At 49.9% G+C, this 21565-nt stretch overlaps 1 protein-coding gene across 5 annotated transcripts in view; it reads left to right on the plus strand.

Annotated features, from left to right (window-relative positions):
• Window positions 1–21565, plus strand: part of EXOC6B (exocyst complex component 6B) — a 338997-nt gene that overhangs the window by 61531 nt on the left and 255901 nt on the right. For all 5 annotated transcript variants that reach the window (XM_064653623.1, XM_064653619.1, XM_064653620.1 and 2 more), the window contains exon 6: window positions 3229–3433. In XM_064653623.1, the coding sequence (XP_064509693.1) occupies window positions 3229–3433 (205 nt within the window). The remainder of the gene's footprint in view (window positions 1–3228; window positions 3434–21565) is intronic.

Consider the following 21565-nt stretch of genomic DNA (forward strand, 5'->3'; position numbering starts at 1 on the left):
TCCCCTTCTTTCTTTGTCTGGATTTGGTGGCTTCATCCACCAAATGCAGCACAGCATGTGAAGTATTTTTATTTCTGCACCCAGTGTCACTTATAAATCACTTCAGGATGGGCACCAAGGGGTTGGGTTTTGGGTGCACAGTCTTGGAGGACTCACAGGGTTTGTATTTGGGGTTAATAAACCCTCCCAAGTTTCATTCTCTCAGGGCAAACAGAATGAGTTGGGTGATGTTTTTAACCCAAAACCTGTGGCCACGAGCTGGAGAATGAAGAATGATCTGATCCCAGAGGAGTGACAGGAACCAGCAGAAGAAATGGAGGGAAAGGTTTTCTTCCCCCATTGTCCAGAATTTAAGGAAGGGACAGAAAGAGCTTTTCTCCCACGGCTGAGACACGTGTGGAAAAGGATGGGAAAACCCAAAATCTCTGTCTCCAGAGATTTCTCTCCTGGCTCTGCAGGACTTTGGAGGGATCAAGTCTGTTTTATTTCCTCCTGTGTCACTTCTCGTGTCCATGTGGTCTCCAACAGTAAGAAATAGAATCATAAAATCCCAGAATGGTTTGTGTTGGAAAAAAGATAATATAATTAATGATAATCCAACCCCCTGCCATGGGCAGGGACATGTTCCATTATCCCAGGTTGCTCCAAGCTCCATCCAACCTGACCTTGGACACTTCCAGGGATCCAGGGGAAGCCACAACTTCTCTACCCAACCCTTGGCCTCCCAGCCAAGGATTTCTACCCAATATCCTGTTTAAATCTCCATTTTTCTGTTGGGAAACCATTCCCCCTTGTCCTGTCTCTACAGTTCCTGGTGCAGATTCCCTCTCTGGCTTCCTTGTGGGCTTGAGATGCTTCATGAGAAGGTTCATGGATTCCATGGGAGCTCTTCATCCTGCTTGGAGCTGAGAAGCCCCTGTAGAGCTGTTCCCTCAAGCAGAGCCTGGGTCTTTCCAGGAAAAAAAAAACAAACCAGGATTTTGATAAATCAAAATCCTGCTCCTCCCACTCAGGGAGTGCTCCTGGGATTCAGAACTGGGAAAGAAATGTCCCCTTCTGGGAGGCTGCTCAGAGGTGTCAGGGGATGTGACCCAGGGCCCAAACAACGCCCTAAAATATATAAAACCCACCCCAACGTGTGTTTATTCCTCTGTATGAATTCCTGGCTTTCCCTGCACTCCCAAATTTCTCTCCAGAGAGTTTTGATTTTTAGTTCAAGTGGTTTTTCACTCCTTTCCCAGTGTAAACACCAGTTGGGTTATGGGGTTAATCCGTTTGACTTCTGCTTTTGGGAGCAGGACGGGCCACTCTGGTTGGAATAACTCCCCTGTGGAGCTGCCTGGGGTTCAGGCAGGAATTATTTTGGGTGGGAATTGGAGTGGCAGGTTGTTTTCACTGCTGCCAATCTGTTTCTTCTGGCTGAACACTGTTTCTCCCCCCAAAATTCAAGGTGTGAGTGGTGGGTTCTGGTGAACAGGGTTCACTCTGGGTGTAATCAGCTAAAATTGCCTTAATTCACCCTTGAGGTGGCTGACCTGGGGTTGGTCTTAAATATATTTTATGTATTTTATATTTATTTTCCACATGTTTATGCTTCCTAAATGGTTCCCTGGTCATTTTGTGTTGCCTTTGATCAGATTTTTGGTCAGAACAGGAGGAGGACCTTGAATCTTATATCTCCATTCAGGGCGGTTCCATATTCCGGTAAAAAGGCAAATCCTGTGGATTCCCACTTTCCAAAGTGGAAAAGATGGGTGGGAATTTGAGAAAAATTAACTTCTCAGGCAAATTTTCCATTTAGCATCACGTGTCAGGCTCTGAAATTTGCTTTTCTGCAGAAAGGGAGGGTAAAATTTAAGGCCGTTGGGCACGACCGAAATACAAAGGAATTCAGGGAAAGAAACACTGGGAATCTTACATTCTTAAATTTATAAGTTACACTCATTTTAAAGAAGGGAAATGAGTTATTTTGAACATTGTGAAGATCACACACCCAGTGGTACAACAGCAATTCCTGGAGAGGCAGGAGCTTGATGGAACGTTTATCTGTTGAACACCTGATGTGGGATTTGGATCCATATTTGCTCCCCCTTCTCTATCTAAATAAAAAATACCTCGGGTGGAAATACTTTTAATGGTGTTTAGGAGGATTAGGATGGTTGGGAGGAAGGTGGGATCAGACTCCTGGTATCCAGAGGGAAAGAGCTGAGCTCTCATGTCCAGGGTCTTCCCAACCCCACAAGTGTCTGTGTTGGTCCAGATCTGTTGGATATGGATGTGTTGGACACTGGGTTATCAGTCTATAGGATTTTATGGGATATTCCCATCTCCATGATTTTGTCACCTCGCTGTCAGGGGTTGCCAACCTGGGCTAGTGGGAGATGTCTCTGCCCATGGCAGAGGTTGCAGCTGGATCATCTTTAAGGTCCCTTCCAACCCAAACCATGCCCTGATTCTGTGGTTCCAAAAATTCTGAGTTATATTGACTTATTTAAGTTAATGCACCTTTTCTGGGGGAAAATAGGATGGAAATGGCTCCCCATGCCCCTTCCTTGTTCTCCTCAGGCACTACCTTATACTCTGAAGACCCTGGAGCACCTGGAAGGTGTCCCTTCAGGGGGTGGAACTGGGTCATCTTTAAGATCCATTCCAACCCAAACCATGCCACGATTCTGTGGTTCCAAAAATTCTGAGTTATATTGACTTATTTAAGTTAATGCACCTTTTTTGGGGGAAAACAGGATGGAAGTGGCTCCACACATGCCTTCCTTGCTCACTCCAGGCACTGCCCTGCCCTGAAGACCCTGGAGCACCTGGAAGGTGTCCCTGCCCGTGACAGGGTTGGAACTGGGTCATCTTTAAGGTCCCTTCCAACCCAAAGCATTCCATTATTGTAAAGTTGCAGAGCTGGAATTCTTAGTTAGATTGCCTGATTTCCGGTTAATTCACCCTTTTTTGGGGGAAAATAGGATGGAAGTGGCTCCACACATCCCTTCCTTGCTCTCCCCAGGCACTATCCTACCCTGGAGCACCTGGAAGATGTCCCTGCCCAGGGCAGGAGATGGAACTGGGTGGTCTTTAAGATCCATTCCAACCCAAACCACGCCACGATTCTGTGGTTCCAGAGCTGAAATTCTTAGTTTTATTGATAATTTCCAGTTAATGCACCTTCTTTGGGGGAAAGTGGGGTGGAAGTGGCTCCACACATCCCTTCCTTGCTCTCCCCAGGCACTACCCTGCCCTGAAGACCCTGGAGCACCTGGAGCACACGTACCTGCCCCAGGTGAGCCACTACCGCTTCTGCAAGATCATGGTGGATAACATCCCAAAGCTGCGGGAGGAGATCAAGGAGGTGTCCATGTCAGACCTCAAGGATTTCCTGGAGAGCATCCGGAAGCACTCGGACAAGATTGGAGAGACGGCCATGAAACAGGTAGGGCTGGTTTGTGTGCACACACTCCATGGGGCTTTTTGGGAGGGGGGTGGTGGTTCAGTCATCTCAAGAGTTCTGCTTTTCCACTCCCAAGGCAGTAAATTGAATTTTGGAGTCATTTTGCCGTGGTTCTTCCTTCTGTGGTTGCTCCTGGATGTTTTTATCCTGATTTTTTTGTGCTGTTGCAAAGTGATGATCCGGTTTCCTCGTTGTCTTCTCCCACCTGGATTTTGCTGTAGGTTCTTAGTAACCTGGAATCTGGGAGGTGCAGTTGGTGTTTGAAACTCATATTTTCCACTTAGCATTTGTGCTGCTGTGCCTGGTTGGAACTGGAAGAGCTGGAGACACCAGTGCTGATTTCCCAGTTTGGAGTAAAGCAGTAGGAGTTTAAGCACTGAATTTAATTTATTTTGCATCTTAAACTGATTTTTAAACGCTGGGTAAACTTGGATTGGGGCTGGATTGCCTTTGCCCAGCGCTTGGTGCCTGTAAAAGATGAACCTGATGAATTGAACATCCCCGTGTGGGTGTTAAATCAGATTTGCCTCTTCCCACTCCTATTTAATATTCTAGTTTTGAGTTTCAGCACAGTTTATCTTGTCACAGCGAGGGAGCAAAGCTCCCAGTGGCTCTTAAAAAGAACTTTGCTACTTTGATGAAATTCAAATCCGCTGGCAGTGAAATGTTACCTCGTATGAGCAGTAAAACACTTCCTCTGATAGTGATGGATGGCTGGGATGTGTTGATTTATGGGAAGGACTCTTGCCATAATTTTTCACGAGATGATAAGGTGGTGCTGTTTATGGTTAGAAGTTCAATTTTCTGTCTTATAAACCCCATCCTGGAGGATTTCTATTAATTGATTTAATTTCCCGTTTTCCCGATGCCTTGTTGTCTTCTCGGCTGCTTTCTGGTATTTTGGGAAAGCAAACCAAGCCTTATATTGTGTCATAGAGGTGTGGGGAGATGCCACCTGGCATCTGAGACTTTCAGCAAACCTTTTTATTCAAACCAAACCCGTCTTTCTGAACGTGGAGAAAAACACACCATGACCTGGCCGTGGTTTGGTGGAGCCACAAGTGTTCCACAAGTGGCTGGGGGGCTCCAGGTGTTGGATTTACCCAGAACTGTTTATAAAACTGCTCTGGTTTTGTTCATTTTGTGGCAGGCAGAGCGTTTTTGGAAGGTTCTTGGTTCGGTGATCTCGGGTGGGTTTGATGATCTCGGTTGGGTTTGATGATCTCAGTTGGGTTTGATGATCTTGGAGGTCTTTCCCAACATAAATGATTCTGTAATTGGTGGCTGGAAAGGAATAGGAGATTCATTTGTTTGGTGTTCACTCAACCCAGCAAATGCACTCTTTAAATGAATAAATAAATAAATAAATATAAGTTCTCTTAAGGATATTTAGCAATTTTAGACACATGTAAGGGTGCAGATGTTGTGTTGTCTTCTAGTTTCCCATTTCATGCTCATGGTTCTGGGAGAGACATTTCAACCTCCTGGCCCCTTGTGGCTTTGATGGGTGAGATCTTCAAGTCCACCCACGTTTCTGTGGCTGTTCAGGTGACCAATTTTAAAAAAAAAATTCCTTAATTCCCAATTCCTTTTTTTGGTTTCTTCTGCCCAGAGTTGCTTCTGTAGCTTTGTGTTTCCATCTCTTCCGCATCCATGATCCGCTTCTTCTCGTTCTTCCCGTCCCTCCTGCTCCAGGGGAGAGCTCACGCTCTGCCTGGAGCTCTGTTAATTCTCCTTTTGGGCTGTCCTGGTGTTTTCCTCACCAGTTCTGACCCTTCCTCCTCCTCCTCACAACGTTTGCCTCCTGCAAACCAGGAGAGGCACTGGGGGATTGGTGGGAAGTGGCTGCTCCTGCTCTGCCCAGATACAGGAACTGGGAGCGGGGAGTGAAACCAGCTGGAAATAAAGGGGAGAGAAAGTTGGTTCTTCATCCTGTGGCTGATAGACCTGTGGGACAACTCGTGCATGGTTTTCAGGGAATCATGGAATGGTTTGGGTTGGAAGGGAACTTAAAGCCCAACCAGTGCCACCCCCTGCCACGGGCAGGGACATCTTCCACTATCCCAGGTTGCTCCAACCTGGCCTTGGACACTTCCAGAGATCCAGGGGCAGCCACAGCTTCTCTGGGCAACCTGTGCCAGGGCCTCCCCACCCTCCCAGCCAGGAATTCCTTCCCAATATCCCATCTAACCCTGCCCTCTGTCTGAAGCCATTCCCCCTTGTCCTGTCCCTCCATCCCTTCTCCCAAGTCCGTCTTCAGCCCTTTGTCTTTAATTTGCCTACAGACGACACAGGGAGTTTTACATCTTCAGTCTCCCCCAAATCCCTCTTTTCTGTTGGTTTATGAGAGGGATTTGCAGCCTTGACAAGGGATTTCCTTCACCCTTTGTGGGAGCAGAGTTGTCTCCCAACTTGGACTCCGTGGCTGGATTGTGGATGAAACTCAACTGACCACTTCCACTTCCACAAGCCGACTTGGAGCGATACTGGAATCTGAGCAGGTTTATTCCTGGACAGAAACCCTCACCCCGAGCTGCCCCACGGATGGAGAAGTGAGAGCTGAAGGTTTTGGAGCCTCTGGTTGCGTGGGGTCACTTCCCGTGGCCGTGCCGACAGCCAGGGGCAGGGTCTCCCCTCCCCGGATCGCCGGGATCGCGTCTTGCGTCGCCGGGTCCTTTTCCTCGGTCTGCTGGTTGTGATGGATAACGGCCCTGGAACGGGAGCCGAGCTGGCAGGAGGCCTGGAGAGTCAGGGGAACTGCGATTGGCAGCTCCGTCCATTCGGTTTAAATTAGCATCATATAAATTCTTTTAAAATTGTTTGATTTCACCAGCGGGAATGGAAGAGGCCTTGATACAATGGGGAGAGGAAATGGTGTTTTTGTAACATTACAAATCTGAGGCCGACGATGACAAGAGCTGAAAATTTCATTTTGTGATAATCAGAAGGATCTGTCTTGGAGCGCTCGGAGCCGTCGCTGTTTCTGGCCGGGAGTCAAGGACTGGGGGGAACTGGATGGGGGAGAGGTGGATGGGGGGAGCTGGATGGAGGGAGTGGGATAGAGGGAATGGGATGGGGGGAACTGGATGGAGGGAGTGGGATGAGGGGGAGCTGGATGGGGGGGAGCGGGATGGGGGGAGTTGGATAGAGGGAATAGGATGAGGGGGAACGGGATGGAGGGGAACTGGATGGAGGGAGTGGGATAGAGGGAATGGGGTGGGGGAACTGGATGGAGGGAGTGGGATGAAGGGGGAGTGGGATGGAGGGAGCTGAATGGAGGGAATGGGATGAGGGGGAGCTGGATGGGGGGGAACTGGATGAGGGGGAGCGGGATGGGGGGAGTTGGATAGAGGGAATAGGATGAGGGGGAACGGGATGGAGGGGAACTGGATGGAGGGAGTGGGATAGAGGGAATGGGATGGGGGGAACTGGATGGAGGGAGTGGGATGAAGGGGGAGTGGGATGGAGGGAACTGAATGGAGGGAATGGGATGAGGGGGAACGGGATGGGGGGAGTGGGATAGAGGGAATGGGATGGGGGGAGCTGGATGGAGGGAGGGGGATAGAGGGAATGGGATGGGGGGAGCTGGATATGGGGAGTTGGATGGGAGGTAGGTGGATTGGGGAGAGCTGGATGAGGGGGAGCTGGAGGGGGGGGACAGCTGGATGTGGGGAGCTGAATGGGGAGAGCTGGATGAGGGGGAGCTGGATAGGAAAAGCTGGATGGAGAGAGCTGGGTAGGGGGAGCTGGATGGAGGGAGCTGGATGGGGGGGAGCAGGATAGGAAGAGCTGGATGGAGGGAGCTGGATGGGGGGGAGCAGGAGGAAGCACGAGATGGGGACAGCTGGATGAGGGGGAGTTGAAGGGGGAGAGCTGGATGAGAGGGAGCTGAATAGGAAGGGCTGGATGGGGGGAGCTGGATGAGGGGAGCTCTCCTTGGAGAGGAAGCCCGTGGCGGGCTGAAGTCAAGTGAGACATTCCCGGGGTCAGCCGGACTGGAGGGATCTCGCAGCATGTGGAGAAACCCTAGAGCCTCACTGTACAAGCGATGAGCTCCTTCCCTCCTGTTTTGTTTTGGTGTTTTTTTTTTTTTTTTTTTTTTATAAATCTGAGTTTTATTACCTTTGGTTCCGGGGGAATTCGCCGCGTTCCAGATCTTGTTCTTAATTACGCGGATGAAAGTGGCCCCGCGCACTTGAACTCCTGCTGGACTTTGGCCCCGTGAACCTGTGTGTGTGTGTTTTGGTTTTGTTGGTTCAGTTTCAGTTTTGTTTTTTTTGTTTTTTTTTTTAATAAGGATCTGAGTCCTGGGCTTGCCAGGAACGAATTACATCTTATTAACACTTGCTGATATCCGGTCTGGGGGGTTTATTATCTCGTTTAATGGCTGAAATATGCCGGGCATGTGCGGGGAGGTCACTTGGGATGGGGCTTCCAGGGCGAGCACGGTGAGTGGGCCAAGAATAACCCATCCAAAAGCCATTAGTGGATCAAGTTGTTGGGGCAGCCAAAATATCCTCTCGCAGAGATGGAGGCGAAGCAGGAGTTTTATTTTATTGTCATCGCTCGGATGCGACGTCGAACTCGATATTTAATGGGTGGGAATCTGGTGTGAGCTCCAAGGGGTCGATGCAGAGTTTGAACAGGTTGGAGTTTCAGCTGTGCTGGTTTGAAGGTGGTATTTGCTCTTCCTGCCGACAGCTGTTGGTGTCTGTGTCACCTCTGAGCAGTGTCACAGTGAGGTTGGTGTGTCTTTTCCCTCACTGGCAGCAAATATCAACCTGGGGGTGTGAGTGTGGCGCTTAAAAAGTCATGGAATGGTTTAGGTTGGGAGGGATTTTAAACATCATCTTGTTCCACCCCCCTGCCACGAGTAGGGACACCTTCCACTTGCCCAGGTTGCTCCAAGCCCCGTCCAACCTGGCCTTGGGTGCTTCCAGGGATGGTGAATCCTCAATCTCTCTCCGGGCAACAAAAAATGAGGCAAAACATTGCCCAGTGCTGTTCACAACCGAAGTGCTGCTTGGATTTTGGGAGGAATCCAGTTCTGACTGTCAGCTGGAGAAGATGAAGCGCTTCAGAGCGTGGATTAACAGCAGCTCCATAGAAAGACAACCATGTCTGTGAAATCAGGGATTCAGATCCGGGGTTTGGATGCCTTCCCGCTCTTCACTCCGTCCCTGCAGGTCAGAGCTCACTGAGAGCCACTCAAGTAGATCCCAAGTGCCTCCTCCAAGTGTTTAATGTGGCCTCTCGTGCCTGCAAAGAGCTTGGACAAAGATTCCTAAATCCCATGTGGGTCCATGAGCTGCCACTGTCCCAGTATAGAAATTTTCCCCAGTATAGAAATTTTCCCAGGATCAAAATGCAGCTGGACTTAGAAAAGTCTTGTGGATGAGCAGGGAAGGGAGGAGATTTATTTGTTTTTCCCCCAATTACTGGGCCTGGAGGTGACAGCTGCTAATAGGCATTCCCTGGGAATGCTGGGATGCTGGATCCAGAGCCACACTAAGGCTGCTGAGCACCCAGCTGTATCCTGCAATATTTTAGGTATATCTTGGATTTAAATTTAATTCGGACCTTGAGTTCCCCGGATTTGTGATGATTGGTTTGAGGATGCAAGTTTACTCTGTGCTACTGGTTGTACTTCCAACTGGGTCTGAATTTAATTCAATTTACTGGGAGTACAGGGAATAGCTCTGTGTCAGTGCCGAGTCCTGAGTATCCGCTGGTTTTTCTTTTTTTTTAATTTTAAAGTAATTTTTAATACGTTGGTATTGTAATAAAAACGATATGATGCCATTTTTTAAAGATTAAATGAAAATTTGCAGTTTTAAAAAAATCTGGCTCGTGTTCGAGCCGCCCTTCCTGCTTTTTTGCATGGAAAAAAACTGGGTGAACTCGGCTTTCCGGCACGTGGAGCTGTTCCTTGGCTCATTCCAAGTGTGGTTTCAAGCCCTTCCCACTGTTGGATCCCAGGATGGAGTTTTGCAACAGCAACTCTCATCCTGCCCAGCTGCCTCTCTCCCATCAAGTCCATCCTGGTGACCTCTTTTGGGATCTCTCCAAAAGGATGATGGTGGTGATGGGACTGGGTGATGGAGAGCTGGAGGTCCACGATTCCTGGCTGTGGAGAACAGGGAGTGGGTGCAACACAGCTTCAGGGTGCTGGTGTGTCCCAGGAGCACGTGAGAGATGCAGGGATGTGTTAGGGAGAATCCAGGTGGAAGGAATGAGGGATGTGGAGGAGAGCTCGGCGTGTGAAGGTCGGACATCACAACAAACACCTTGACCATTTACTGGTGGTCCCATCCAGAAACTCCAGGTGAGGCTCATTCCTGTGCCCTGCAGTGGGAACATCTCCTTCCGTGGGAAGCCCCCAGGAAGGGACCACATCCCTCAGAGCCTCTGCACATCCCGGGCTGTCCTGTTGGAGGTGGATTTAACGGAACTACGGGAACACGACGGGCTTTGAGCAGTTTGTTTGGAATGAGGGCGATAAGTAGGACGTGGCATGTGATGACTCCAGAATTATTGGGAAATCCTGCCCCCTCCATGGGCTTCATTTTAAACACAACCACATGGCCACCCCCTGCAAAGCCACATGAGCCAGTGGACACCAGGACATTTTCCAGCTTCCATCCAGATCCTGCCCGGTGGCCTTTTGATGGCCCGGAGAAGCGTCCCAAAAATGCACTTTGTGTAATGTTCTTAATTATCCTCATCCCTGGCATTTTTTGAGCTGTTCCGTAACCTCGTGCGGCGCATATGGAAACTGTTTTGGCTCTGTCGGCGTATTTGGGAGCAAATTAGATTTTACTGCCTTTCCCGGGATGCGCCGGGCAGGGAATGTCCCTGTGCCGGGTGTCGGCGCTCCGGTGGCTCTCCCTGCTCTCCCGAGGTCACGGGGAGCCCCTGGGTGAGGCTTTGTCTGCCCTGCCACGTGGGCTGGACGTGCCTGTGCCGAGTGTGGGCTCAGAGGGAGCGTTGGGAAGATCCCTGCATCCGCCGGCTCCGCGGGGGCCGCGTTTTATCGGCCTTCCCGGAGCATCCCCGGAGCCGAACTTCCCGCTGCTTTAAGCGGCGTCTTGTGTTCCGGGGGTTTTCTCTAACAAGCACAGCGAGTCAAAATAAGGCTGTTTATTAAAAGCGAGGGAGTTTTATAGGCTTGGGGTGCAGGGAGAGGCTTTGGAAAGGTCAGTCTGGTGGCTGGGTATGCAGGGAGTATTTACACAGCGGGGTTGGGATAATGGGATGGTGTTTTCTGCTCCTGGGCAGGTTTGGGAAGCAGAAACTTGTTTTCCAGTCAAATTCAGTAACAAGACCTTGTTAATCTTTGCTCCTGCTGTTTGTCTACTTGGGATATTAAAGGATTAGGAGAGGAAATGCATCTTCTGGGGCCGTTTGGATTAGAAGTCTCATGGCCAGCGACGGTCTGGGCTTGCAGGTTTTTGGGAAGAGGCTCCCAAACCCGCTTGGATGAGGTGGGATGTCGTGTTCCAGTGGAGAAATTATTATTATCCAGGGGTTATTGAATAGTGGGGTTGCTGTGAGACCTCTGTGAGCTCTGAAGTGCCTTCGAGTGCCTTGGTATAAGTACTGTCAGAAGCTTTGCAAGTGTTTACACCCATCCTCTTCCTCCCTACCAAGGAAGATGGATAAACAGAGGGAATTCTCTTGGGCGCTTACCCTCAGCATCCTTTGCTTCACCTCTTTGAGAATCTCCTTGAGAAAACCGATGAAAAGATTTTTATTTCACACTGGATTCGAATCACAGACGGATCTGTAAGAAATCACTATTTTTTCATTAAACCTTGGCCCCAAACCCTGTTTTTTTAATGGTGTGCTGAGCAGCAGCTCGATGGAAACCGGACTAATCGCTTGACACTTGCTGTTTAATTTGGAAGCTTTTTGAGACAAAGCCTCGTGAAGTGTCTGCCTTTGTTAACTCGACCCACCCGCTCTTCCCGTTCAGTCACAGAACCAGGAAGGTTGGAAAAGGCCTCCAAGATCATCAAGGCCAAGCTTTGAAGTTCGGAAGCGTTGAGTTCTCTTGACTCGGCGGATCCTGGTGGGTTCTGGAGATGAGGTGTGAGATACCCCAACACCAGTCTGGCCAGAGACACGGAGGTGGAGCTGGGGGTCTGTCACCCAACGGTGTCTCCTGTAGGATGTTCTTCCTGCAAAGACATGAAAACTGAAGGGGGAAAAAAGGAGGAGGAGGAGGAAGAGATGTGAGTGATTTTGAGAACTGGAAACACTTTTTGAAGTGGCTCCTGAAGGGAAATGTCAGGCCAGGAGCTTGAGGTTAAATGTGATCCCTCGGCTTCCCGGCGCCGTGGGAACGGCGAGGCCGTGGCAGCCGGACAATTTGGGGTTTAGCAGCTCAGGCTGGGGGAGAAGGGGCAGCTGCCTGATGGGAAAAGCAGCTGGAGGCACCGGGATCACCGAGGACGTGTGTAGGGGTGGCTGGGAGGCCAGGACACATCTGGGGAGGTGCTGAGGGCTCTGTGCAGATCCAAGCGTGTTTCTGTTCCCCGGCGCGCCGGGGTCGAGCTCCTTGTGCTTCCTGGTGCTTTCACTGCCCTCCTTCCCACATCACATAATTGGAGTGCAGAAGTGCTTATTGTCAGAACAGAACTCTTTATTCCCAGTGTTTCCTGGCTTGCTGGGGAAGGTTTCACTGTTTATTTAAGAGGAATTCTGTGCCTTTAAAATTTATACGCCGTAGGAACTTTTATTAATAATTGGGTATTCCTCTGGATTCTTTTTATGACCTCAAAAATGAAACTGCTAAATCATGGCCTTTTTTTTATTTCAGCATATGGATGAGTAACGGCCATGGGGACTGTGGGATCCCCAGTAGCATATCCAGAGTGTTCTGTGGACATAAAATCTAAAGTTTAACTGCAGGGCACTCATGTACTGGTCCAGCTTTTTGTGTGGTTACCTTTCAGACCTTTCTAAAGACTTGAAATCCAGAGATGTTGCTTGAGATAAATCCCTTATCTTAAAATCATGGAATGATTTGGGTTGGAAGGGACCTTAAAGGTCATCTCATTCCAACCCCCTGCCATGGGCAGGGACACCTTCCACTATCCCACGTTGCTCCAAGCCCCGTCCAACCTGGCCTTGGACACTTCCACCTGGTCTTGAACATCTTCCCAGTGTCATGACAGATGATATAATTCCCAAGGCAAAGGGAAAGCACGGTTCCAAGCTGAGGCATGAGCATTCCTCGCTCCTTTAGAGCCATCAGGAATTCCCGTTGTGCTGGTTGCATTGGAGCTGGAAAAAGAGGGGCTGTTAAACTTCTTTTATTCGCCCTGGACTGCAGACATTCAACGCTCCGATTTTCACTGGTCTTGCTTCTGCTGGTTTTAATTCCATAGGCTGGGAAGCTGTTGAAGGGAAGGTGCTGCCTGGTGCTCCTGTGCCAGCCTTGGAAGTGAGACAGCACGGATAGACCTCAGACTAATAAACTGAATTCTGGGCCTGCTTTGGCCTGTCACGTGTGGGAAAGGATGTGGAGGAACACGGGGGTCTGGGCAGCACGGGAGAGGTGATGGAAATCAGGCTGAGCTCAAAAATCACTGGGAATTGCTCCCATCGGGATGCTGCTGCCCAGGATGATAAATTCCTCAGTTTTCATTTGGTTGTCTCAGGCTCATTGTAATGTAGCTGCTAATAAACCTTTTAAGTGGACTGATTTTCCCCGTATTTTTCCTTTTAAAAATTCCTCGGGTGGTTTCTGTAACGGATTCTTGAGCTGCACATGGTTGGATCTCTCTGTACTTCTCCAGCTGGTGAATTCTGCTCCCCTGTGACTGGTGGTGTGGATGTGGAGGAGAAGCTGAGGAGGTTTTGGGAATGTGGGAGTGTCACAGTCATGGAGTCATGGAATAGTTTGGGTTGGAAGGGACCTTAAAGCCCATCTCATTCCATGGGCAGGGACACCTCCCACTGGATCAGATTGCTCAGGGCCACGTAAGAGTCTTCAGGTGCCTTCACCTGGAGATGCCAAACAGTTGGTGGATGTGGCAAATCCTTAGGGATGCCATGGAAAAGGTGCTGGTGCTCTGTCCAAAGTCACACTTTGGGACCCAAACTTCAACCTTTGCGTGAGCTGCACCGACCCAAACGGCCACTGCCCCTTGGGTTGGGATTTTGGCTTTCTGTCCAGGCAAGCAAGACTTTATCCTTGAAAAGAATAGCTGTGAAACCTCTTGAAGCCAGTTGCAAGAAACACCCCTTTAGGGGGACATCCTTGCCATGGAATTCCCAGGGGGACTTTAGAATTCCAGCCTTCCTTTTTGGCTGTGAGCGACTGGGAGGCGACGCGGAAGGGAACGGCTCCTCTCGGGGAACGGCTCGTGTCACCGGGGCAGTTCAGTCCTGGGGTTGCTAATGAGATGAAAATGGGTTAATATCAGTAGGCCTGGGGTTGGGTTTTTTTTTTACAGTAGAGGTACAATGGTTCAGTTTTCCGGGAGGGGATGGAGCGGAGCCGGGCTGCCTGCCCTTTCCGTGACACTCCGGAACAAATTGCAACCGGGTGTCTGCAGAAATCACCGAGCGAAATCCTTCAGCAACCCAAGACTTCCCTTCCTCCTGATTTTTTTTTTTTTTTTTTTGAAGAAACCCCAAGCTCTGCTGACAGGCTCAGGTCATTTAAGCCTCTCGACATATTCTTCTAATTCGCATCTACGGCAAATTTAGACCAGCTTTCGTTTCGGGGGAAAAAGGCACTTCAGCCACTCCAGGACAGCTCAGCTTTGTTTCCCTTCCCTGAATCTTGGTGGACTTGGGCAGGTTCCTGTGGGGACAGGGAAGGGATGTTGGATATCCCAATTTGTTTGATTTAGGAGTCTCCATCCTCTGTGAGCTGAGCGTGGTTCACCCCTGAACCAGAGGGTCTGATAAAGGTGCTGGTTAAATGAAGGCTTGATTTTAGTGAGAAGTCTGAATTTTTTCTCAGATGAGAGAGAAAAATCTGGAACATGTAACTTAGAGGGTGTTTTAGCCCTGCAGGATGGATGGATTCATTGTTTGTGCTGGCTCATGTCGAAGCTGGAAGGTGGAAATGTCACCTGGAGTTGTTCTGGTCACCAGAGGTTGGATCCCCCAGACTATGGGGACAAACTCCAGAGAAGAAATAGCACCTTAAAAATAAATAAGGGGGATTCTTGGCTGTTACACTGTCACTTGTAATTGCTGTTTTTTATTTTTGGGGGCTTATTTTAGAGTGGAAAACATAGTGGTTAAATAGTCTCCTTGTGCTGTAGGGAATGATAAAAATGGCACAACAGCATCTTTCTGCTTTGTAGACTAATGGAATGGTTTGGATTGGAAGGGAATGTAAAAATCATGTGGTGCCAAAATGCCCCTACCATGGGCAGGGACACCTTCCACTAGCCCAGGTTGCTCCAACCTGGCCTTGGACACTTCCAGGGATCCAGGGGCAGCCACAGCTTCTCTGCCCAACCTGGGCCAGGGCCTCTGCACCCTCACACCCAACAATTCCCTCCCAATATCCCATCTATCCCTGCCCTCTGGCACTGGGAAGCCATTCCCTGTGTCCTGTCCCTCCCTGCCTTGTCCCCAGTCCCTCTCCAACTCTCCTGGAGCCCCTTCAGGCCCTGCCAGGGGCTCTCAGCTCTCCCTGGAGCCTTCTCTTCTCCAGGGGAACCCCCCCAGCCTCTCCCAGCCTGGCTCCAGAGCAGAGGGGCTCCAGTCCCTGGGAAGTGTTTAGTGAGTCTTTACCATGTGGTGTTAGTTTGGGTCTAGTTTTTATTGTAAAATTAAGATTATTTTACAAGTGGATGGCAGGTACTGAAGCAGGAGCTTGGCTGAGCACCCAGACACCGTGCAGAGAGTGTGTGTGTGAGGCTGGGAATAGTCCAAATCCCAAATTTATCCTTTTTGTGGGCTTTGAAGCCTGAAACATCAGAGGAAAGTGGCTGTTAGCTATAACTGAGCACCTGTATTTTGGGAGGCACAGCTCTGTGTGTGTCTCCTGTCATTGCACTTCCAGCTCCCTCCTGGTCACCTCCTTTCTCGAGGAAGGTGGGAAATGAGCTAAAAACTTGTGGAAGTGCCTGAGGGATGTGGATGCTTGGTGGTACCTGCTGTTCCACCTGTAACTCCCTTCAGCCATCAAACAGCTGGTCCTTGTCCCATGGAACTTCCTGGGATCCTCAACTGGAGTTGGGAGCTTGTTTTAGGGTGGAAAACATTGGAACAGGGAGAATGTTCCATGTTCCAGTGTGACTGTTTTGCCTTGTGGGTCACTTTGGTTTCCAGCAACCCTGATTTTTATTAGAATCTCAGATTATAGCTCTGAATTAATTCACCTTTAAGAGCCTCAGCTGCAGTTTCTCTAAATAAAGGTTTATATTTTTATAACTGTGGCACAGAGGGATTCCCAGCGCTCCCCGTTCCATCTGATGGTTCCCTATGGATTTTGGCCTTGAACCTTCTCCCCCTGACTTTTAACTTCACCAGTGAGAACTTGTAGTAGAAAATTCCCAGCAACAGCAGTTCACTTTGGAAGACTGATGGATGAATTCCTTGGCTCAGCAATTACTTTTATATGGAGAAAGCCACGGAGAAGCTGTGGCTGCCCTTGGATCCCTGAAGTGTCCAAGGCCAGGTTGGATGGGGCTTGGAGAAACCTGGGATAGGGGAAGGTGTCCCTGCCCATGGCAGGGGGTGGGACTGGATGGGCTTTAGGGTTCCTTCCAACCCAAACTAGTCTGGGATTCTGTGATTCCCTGAAAAAGCTGGAGAAGAGCTGGTGTTTGAGGTCAGCTGCTGCTTCAGGCAGAGGGGACTGTGATCTCACTTCTGAGTAGGGACTTACTGATCAGCCGATGGATGGTGTTGGGAAGAGACCATGGAAGGGGAGCAACCCTTTCCATGGAAAGGGAGCAGTACAGACTCCAGCTGTAATGGGGTTTTCCCCATAATCCCTGTCTGAGGGCAGGATTTGGCTTGGTTGGGTTGACCCCGACAGGAGCTGGTTGGAAACTGCTGTGTCCTTCTGTCCTTCCCTTGCTTCCAGTTCTGTTGAAATCCTCACCTTTGCTCACAACCCTTGTGTTCCCTAATCCCTTCCCACTTTTCTGGGTGAGATGAGTGGGAGTCTGGGATTCCAGATAAGGAGCTCCTGCCTCTGACAGGGCTGGGAGACGCCGCTGCCGCTTACAAGGTGCAAACAACCTCATCCCTCCCCACCTTCCAGGGGGGCCTGACGGATGCTGATGCTCCATTTCAATCCCTGACCTCCTTTTTTTTTTTTTCCTTCCCCAGCCCCTCTTAGCGCTGTTTGTAGTTGTGCTAAGCCGTAAAACAAGCGCCCTGGGAGTTCTCCTGGTGAGCAGACAGCAGTATAAACAAACACCCCATCCCGTTCTCCTGGCGCTCCAGCCTCGAGGAGTCTTGTTTCCAGCTCTGACCCCACAACCTTTCCTCTGGTTGGCAGCCTGCTGGCGTTGACAGTTGGGATGGTTCAGCCAGAGTTGAGGGATAATTGCTGGAGGAGCTGGGATGTGTTATTCAGCGGGACCCCCTTGAGGCAAAGCTTTGAATCTGGTGCACATTTCAAAGCCCGTGTTAAACTCGATGTGATCCTGATTAAAAGCGAGGGCTCCGGGGGGAGTTGGCAGAGCCCCCACGATTTCATCCGCCAAGTGACAGGCAAAGAAACGTCTCTCGCTGCAGCTCAGGGCTCCGGGACTTGTCTCGGCACAACTGGGCTTGGAAAAGGGGGGAAGCCTTGCTGGGATGTTCTTCCTATATGGCGCACGCACCCCCCAGCACTTACGGGCCCTGTGTGAGCCCCTGCTCGTGTGGTATTTTTGTTGAAAGCCTTTTTATTTTCCAACCCATATGGAAATAATCCTGCCTTTCCCCCCCCTGCCCCGCTGTGTCCTTCAACTTCGGGTTTCCACGGAGCAGATGGAAAAAAGCGAGGGGATAAATGGAGGCAGGTACTGTCAGAGCCTGGCTGGGGCCTGGGGAAGTGGGATGGAGGTGCCAGCCCAGGGATCCAGAGGGGTGGAAGGAGCTCTGGCACCTCTCTGGTTCTGTGTCCTCAGGAGGATTGATTTGGTGTCTCACTGAGGGAGGTTTTATTTAAAATCTGTGCATTTTGGTGGTGGGTGTTGACTCACCAGAGCTCACCTGTGCCTTGGAATCCCAGAATCCTTCAGGTTGGAAAAGCCCTCTAAGATCATCAACTCCAACCATTCCCCCAGCAGTGCCAGGGCCACCACTAACCCATGTCCCCAAGTGCCACATTCACACTTAAAAATCCCTCCAGGAATGGTGATTCCACCACTTCCTTTAGTTGCAGACTTGAGGGAAAATGTGAGTCCTGGTGTGTTCCCGCTGCTGCTGTCACACAAATCCTCTGTATCCACAGCACCTCCAGGGCAACTCTTGCTGTCCCAAGTCTTTCAAAACTCAGCAGTTAGGGAAAAAAAGCCTCTCCAGAATGGATCAGGATGGATGGGAGCAACCTGGTACCTGTTGGAGATGGGCCTGGTGGGCTGCAGGAATTTTCTCCAAGTGTGCAGCTGGAGGGGTAGCAGAGGGTGAGGAGCCTTCCTGTGCTTTGGTTACATTTGGGAAGGGTTTAAGAAGCAGTTATAGGGGAAAAAATTAAACAGGATGCTGGGAAAGTGAAGAGGAAAAGCTGGGAAATGTAACGGGTGAGAACATGTTCCCTGTGTGTGTGCGACGCTCTGGACTGGTGATACAAATGCATGGAAAAGCAGGAGAAAAGCAGGAAAGTGCCTTTAATTTTTGAGGTAACATCCACTCCTGTGTGTAAAGAAGTAGGAGAAGGATGTGCCTGTGGATGTGGTTGCTTAAATCATCTCCCTAAATCCAGGAGGCCGCGGGAGTTGTTCTTTTGTGTGCAGGTGAAACTTGTTTTCCAGCTGCTTTCCCGCTCGGCCGCTGATTTCCATACACCCCATGCCAGCTTTCGCCTTTGTTTGCCCACTAAAAACAAGCAGATCCTTCCTTCTTGGAGTATCTTCTGCTCCAGGTTTTTTCTGTTAATGTTTTTAGCTTCCAACAGCAGTTTTGAAGCTGTTGGGAAGCCGTTCCCCCCTTGGCATTGGGTGACAGTGTTTCCAGTCAGTGATAGAAAGACTTTCCAGTAAGAGCAACGCTGAGTGTTTGGGGTTTCCTGGGGATTGTCAGCATTTCCAGCGCCTTGTCCTTGGATACTGCTGGTGGCTGCAGCTTTGGATGTCTTAATTGTTGTGACTTTGAGCAACTGTGTCCTTCTCCTTCGGAAGAACAGCACCAAGAAGCTGTAGAAAGGCCTGGATTAAAGGAAAAATGACTCAGGAGAAGAACAGTTTTCACCCAGGAACTGGTTTGGAATTGTCTGAGTTGGGCTGGGTGAACACCGGAGGATGTGGCATGGGAAGTGGAACGTTAGGTGGGATATTATGAAGGAATTGTTGTCTGTGAGGGTGGGGAGGCCCTGGCCCAGGTGGGGCAGAGAAGCTGTGTCTGCCCCAGGATCCCTGGAAGTGTCCAAGGCCAGGTTGGAGCAAGCTGGGCTGGTGGAAGGTGACCCCTGCCCATGGCAGAGGTGTTGGAACTACATCATCTTTAAATTCTCTTCCAACCCAAACCATTCCATGATTCTCTGATATTTATTGTTCACATAACTTGTCCCTCCTGTGAACTTGCCACTCCTGACCTATGGAGTCTTCTCCACTGGGAGATGTCTCCGTGAAGGTTCACATCTTCTTGTTCCTCCCTGTTTTCACTTCTATTTTTCCCCTCTTTCCGCCATAATTCTGATCAGCTTTTATTCTCTCCTCTTTTTTTTTCCCTGCTTTGCCTCTTTTCAGCCTCTATTGATTCTTTCTGCCCATGTTTTATTAAGACTTGCAGAATTCATCTCCGTCTTGTCGTGAGAACGTGATGGAACTGGTGGTGGGGGAATGTGAAAGCATGGAAAGAAGTGTGTGGATTTTCCATCTCTCTGGTCTAGTTACCTTGATTCTGTGGTGTCAGTGATTGGAGAGGGCTGAGTCCTGTCCCTGAAGTGCCTGAGATCTGCCCAACCTCACGGGTGTGTTTTCTGGCAGCGAGGGCTGTTCTGTCTCCAGGTTTTTTGTGATTGACTCCAATGGAGAAGGTGGTCGGATCAACTCCTTGTGCACCCACTGGTAACTTAATTTATTGTTACTTTTCCCTTCCATCTTAGAGTGTAGAGAGAGAAAATAACAACACCAACATAATTAATGAGCTTTGGTCCAGTCTAGATTTGATCAGCAGGACACAAGGATGCTCCTCGTTCTGCACTCCAGGCATTGCCCATGGTGTCTCCTCCTGCCCTCCCTGGGTTCAGCTTTATTCCCTGTGGTCCCACAGGAACTCTGTGGATTGGCTCTGGGTGGCTGCTCAGCGTGTTTAGGTTTGCAGGAGTCACCCACCACCCACTGGCTGGGTGTGGACACGTTATTGCAGGAAAACTCCTGACCTTGCATTAATGTGCCCGAGCCTCGTGATCCGAAGGCCTGATTCCAATCTCCATGATCCAAAGGCCAGATCCCAATCTCCATGATCTGAAGTCCAGATACCAGTCTGCGTGATCTGAAGGCCAGATCTGTATCTCCATGATCCGAAGGCCAGATCCCAATCTCCATGATCTGAAGTCCAGATGCCAATCTCCATGATCTGAAGATCAGATCCCAATCTCCATGATCTGAAGATCAGATCCCAATCTCCATGATCCGAAGGCCAGATCCCAATCTCCATGATCCAAAGGTCAGATCCCAATCTCCATGATCTGAAGGCCAGATCCCAATCTCCATGGTGCTCCAGGGGAACTGTGTGGGCATTTTCTTTCATCCCTCTGTCTCTGAATCATTGGGCATCTGGAATATTGAGGCATAATATCCAGGAGCACCTTAGCCAAGAGCCCCATGTGGGAGCTCTGAGGAATCCTAGAATGATTTGGGTTGGGAGGGACCTTGAACACCATCCAATTCCACCCCCTGCCATGGACAGGGACACCTTCCACTACCCCAGGTTGCTCCAAGCCCTGTCTTGGACACTTCCAGGGATCCAGAGGCGGCCACAGCTTCTCTGCCCAACCTGTGCCAGGGCCTCCCCACCCTCCCAGCCAGGAATTCCTTCGGTGTCCTCCTCCTGCTGCTGCTCCCCATCTCTCCTGAACTTCCCAGAAGTCCGTTGGCACCGTAAAATCCGGAGATGCTTTCTTGTTACTTGGAGCGTTTTCCCTGTAAAACCCCGGCGGGCGCGGCGACGCGAAGCGGAGCGTCGGGATATTAACAAACAGATTCGCAGGGAAAAAGGGAACCCGCGGCCTCCGGATCAAAGAAATTTGTTGTGTATTATTGGACGTATTTACAAGTCCAAATGCCTCCTAAACGTCGTCTTCTTCTCGGGCCGTTTCTGTTACCAGCGACCGGGAATGTTTTTAATAACCTTTTTTATTTGGAACAAAGCTGGCAGGAATGTTTGCTGCTTTCCTTCAGAGTTGGTGGCATTGCCTCGGAGCCGTCTCTGGCCTGGGAGGTTGAGTTTTAACCCCTTCCTACCCACGGGGTGCACGGGATATCTGGAAGCACTTGGCACAGGCTCCGAGAAATCTGGCTCAGTTCTTGGGAGCCCAATATTTGACATGCAGTTAAAAGGCTGTGAGCTTTGCTAACTCTTATAAATTTCTTTTGCAAGTGTGGCTGTTAAAAGTCCACTTTTATCGGCCACCTGTGCCCGTTTGGGGTTTTTAAAGGGGGACGTTGGCCCCGTAAATCCGACTTTTTTCAAATTTTAACGTTTCAGATGTTATTGAAGTGTCTTTACAGCGCTGGGCTGTTGTTGCAGCTGCAGCTTTGATAGTTTGTGTTTGCAGCTACTGCGGATCTAATTTTGGATGTGAGCTTTCGTGGGGGGCCGTGGGTGGACACGTGGAGAGATCCGGGTTGGGATATTCCCGGTGAAAGCATCCACAGGCGGAGTTGGACAGGGCTCAGTGCTCAGGGAAAGAAGCTGTTCCATGAGCTGCAGAAACTGGACATAAATGCAGAGGGTTGGAGAAGCTTTTAACCCTCCATC

The sequence above is a fragment of the Pseudopipra pipra genome, chromosome 4, assembly GCF_036250125.1.
Source record: "Pseudopipra pipra isolate bDixPip1 chromosome 4, bDixPip1.hap1, whole genome shotgun sequence".
NCBI lineage: Eukaryota > Metazoa > Chordata > Aves > Passeriformes > Pipridae > Pseudopipra > Pseudopipra pipra.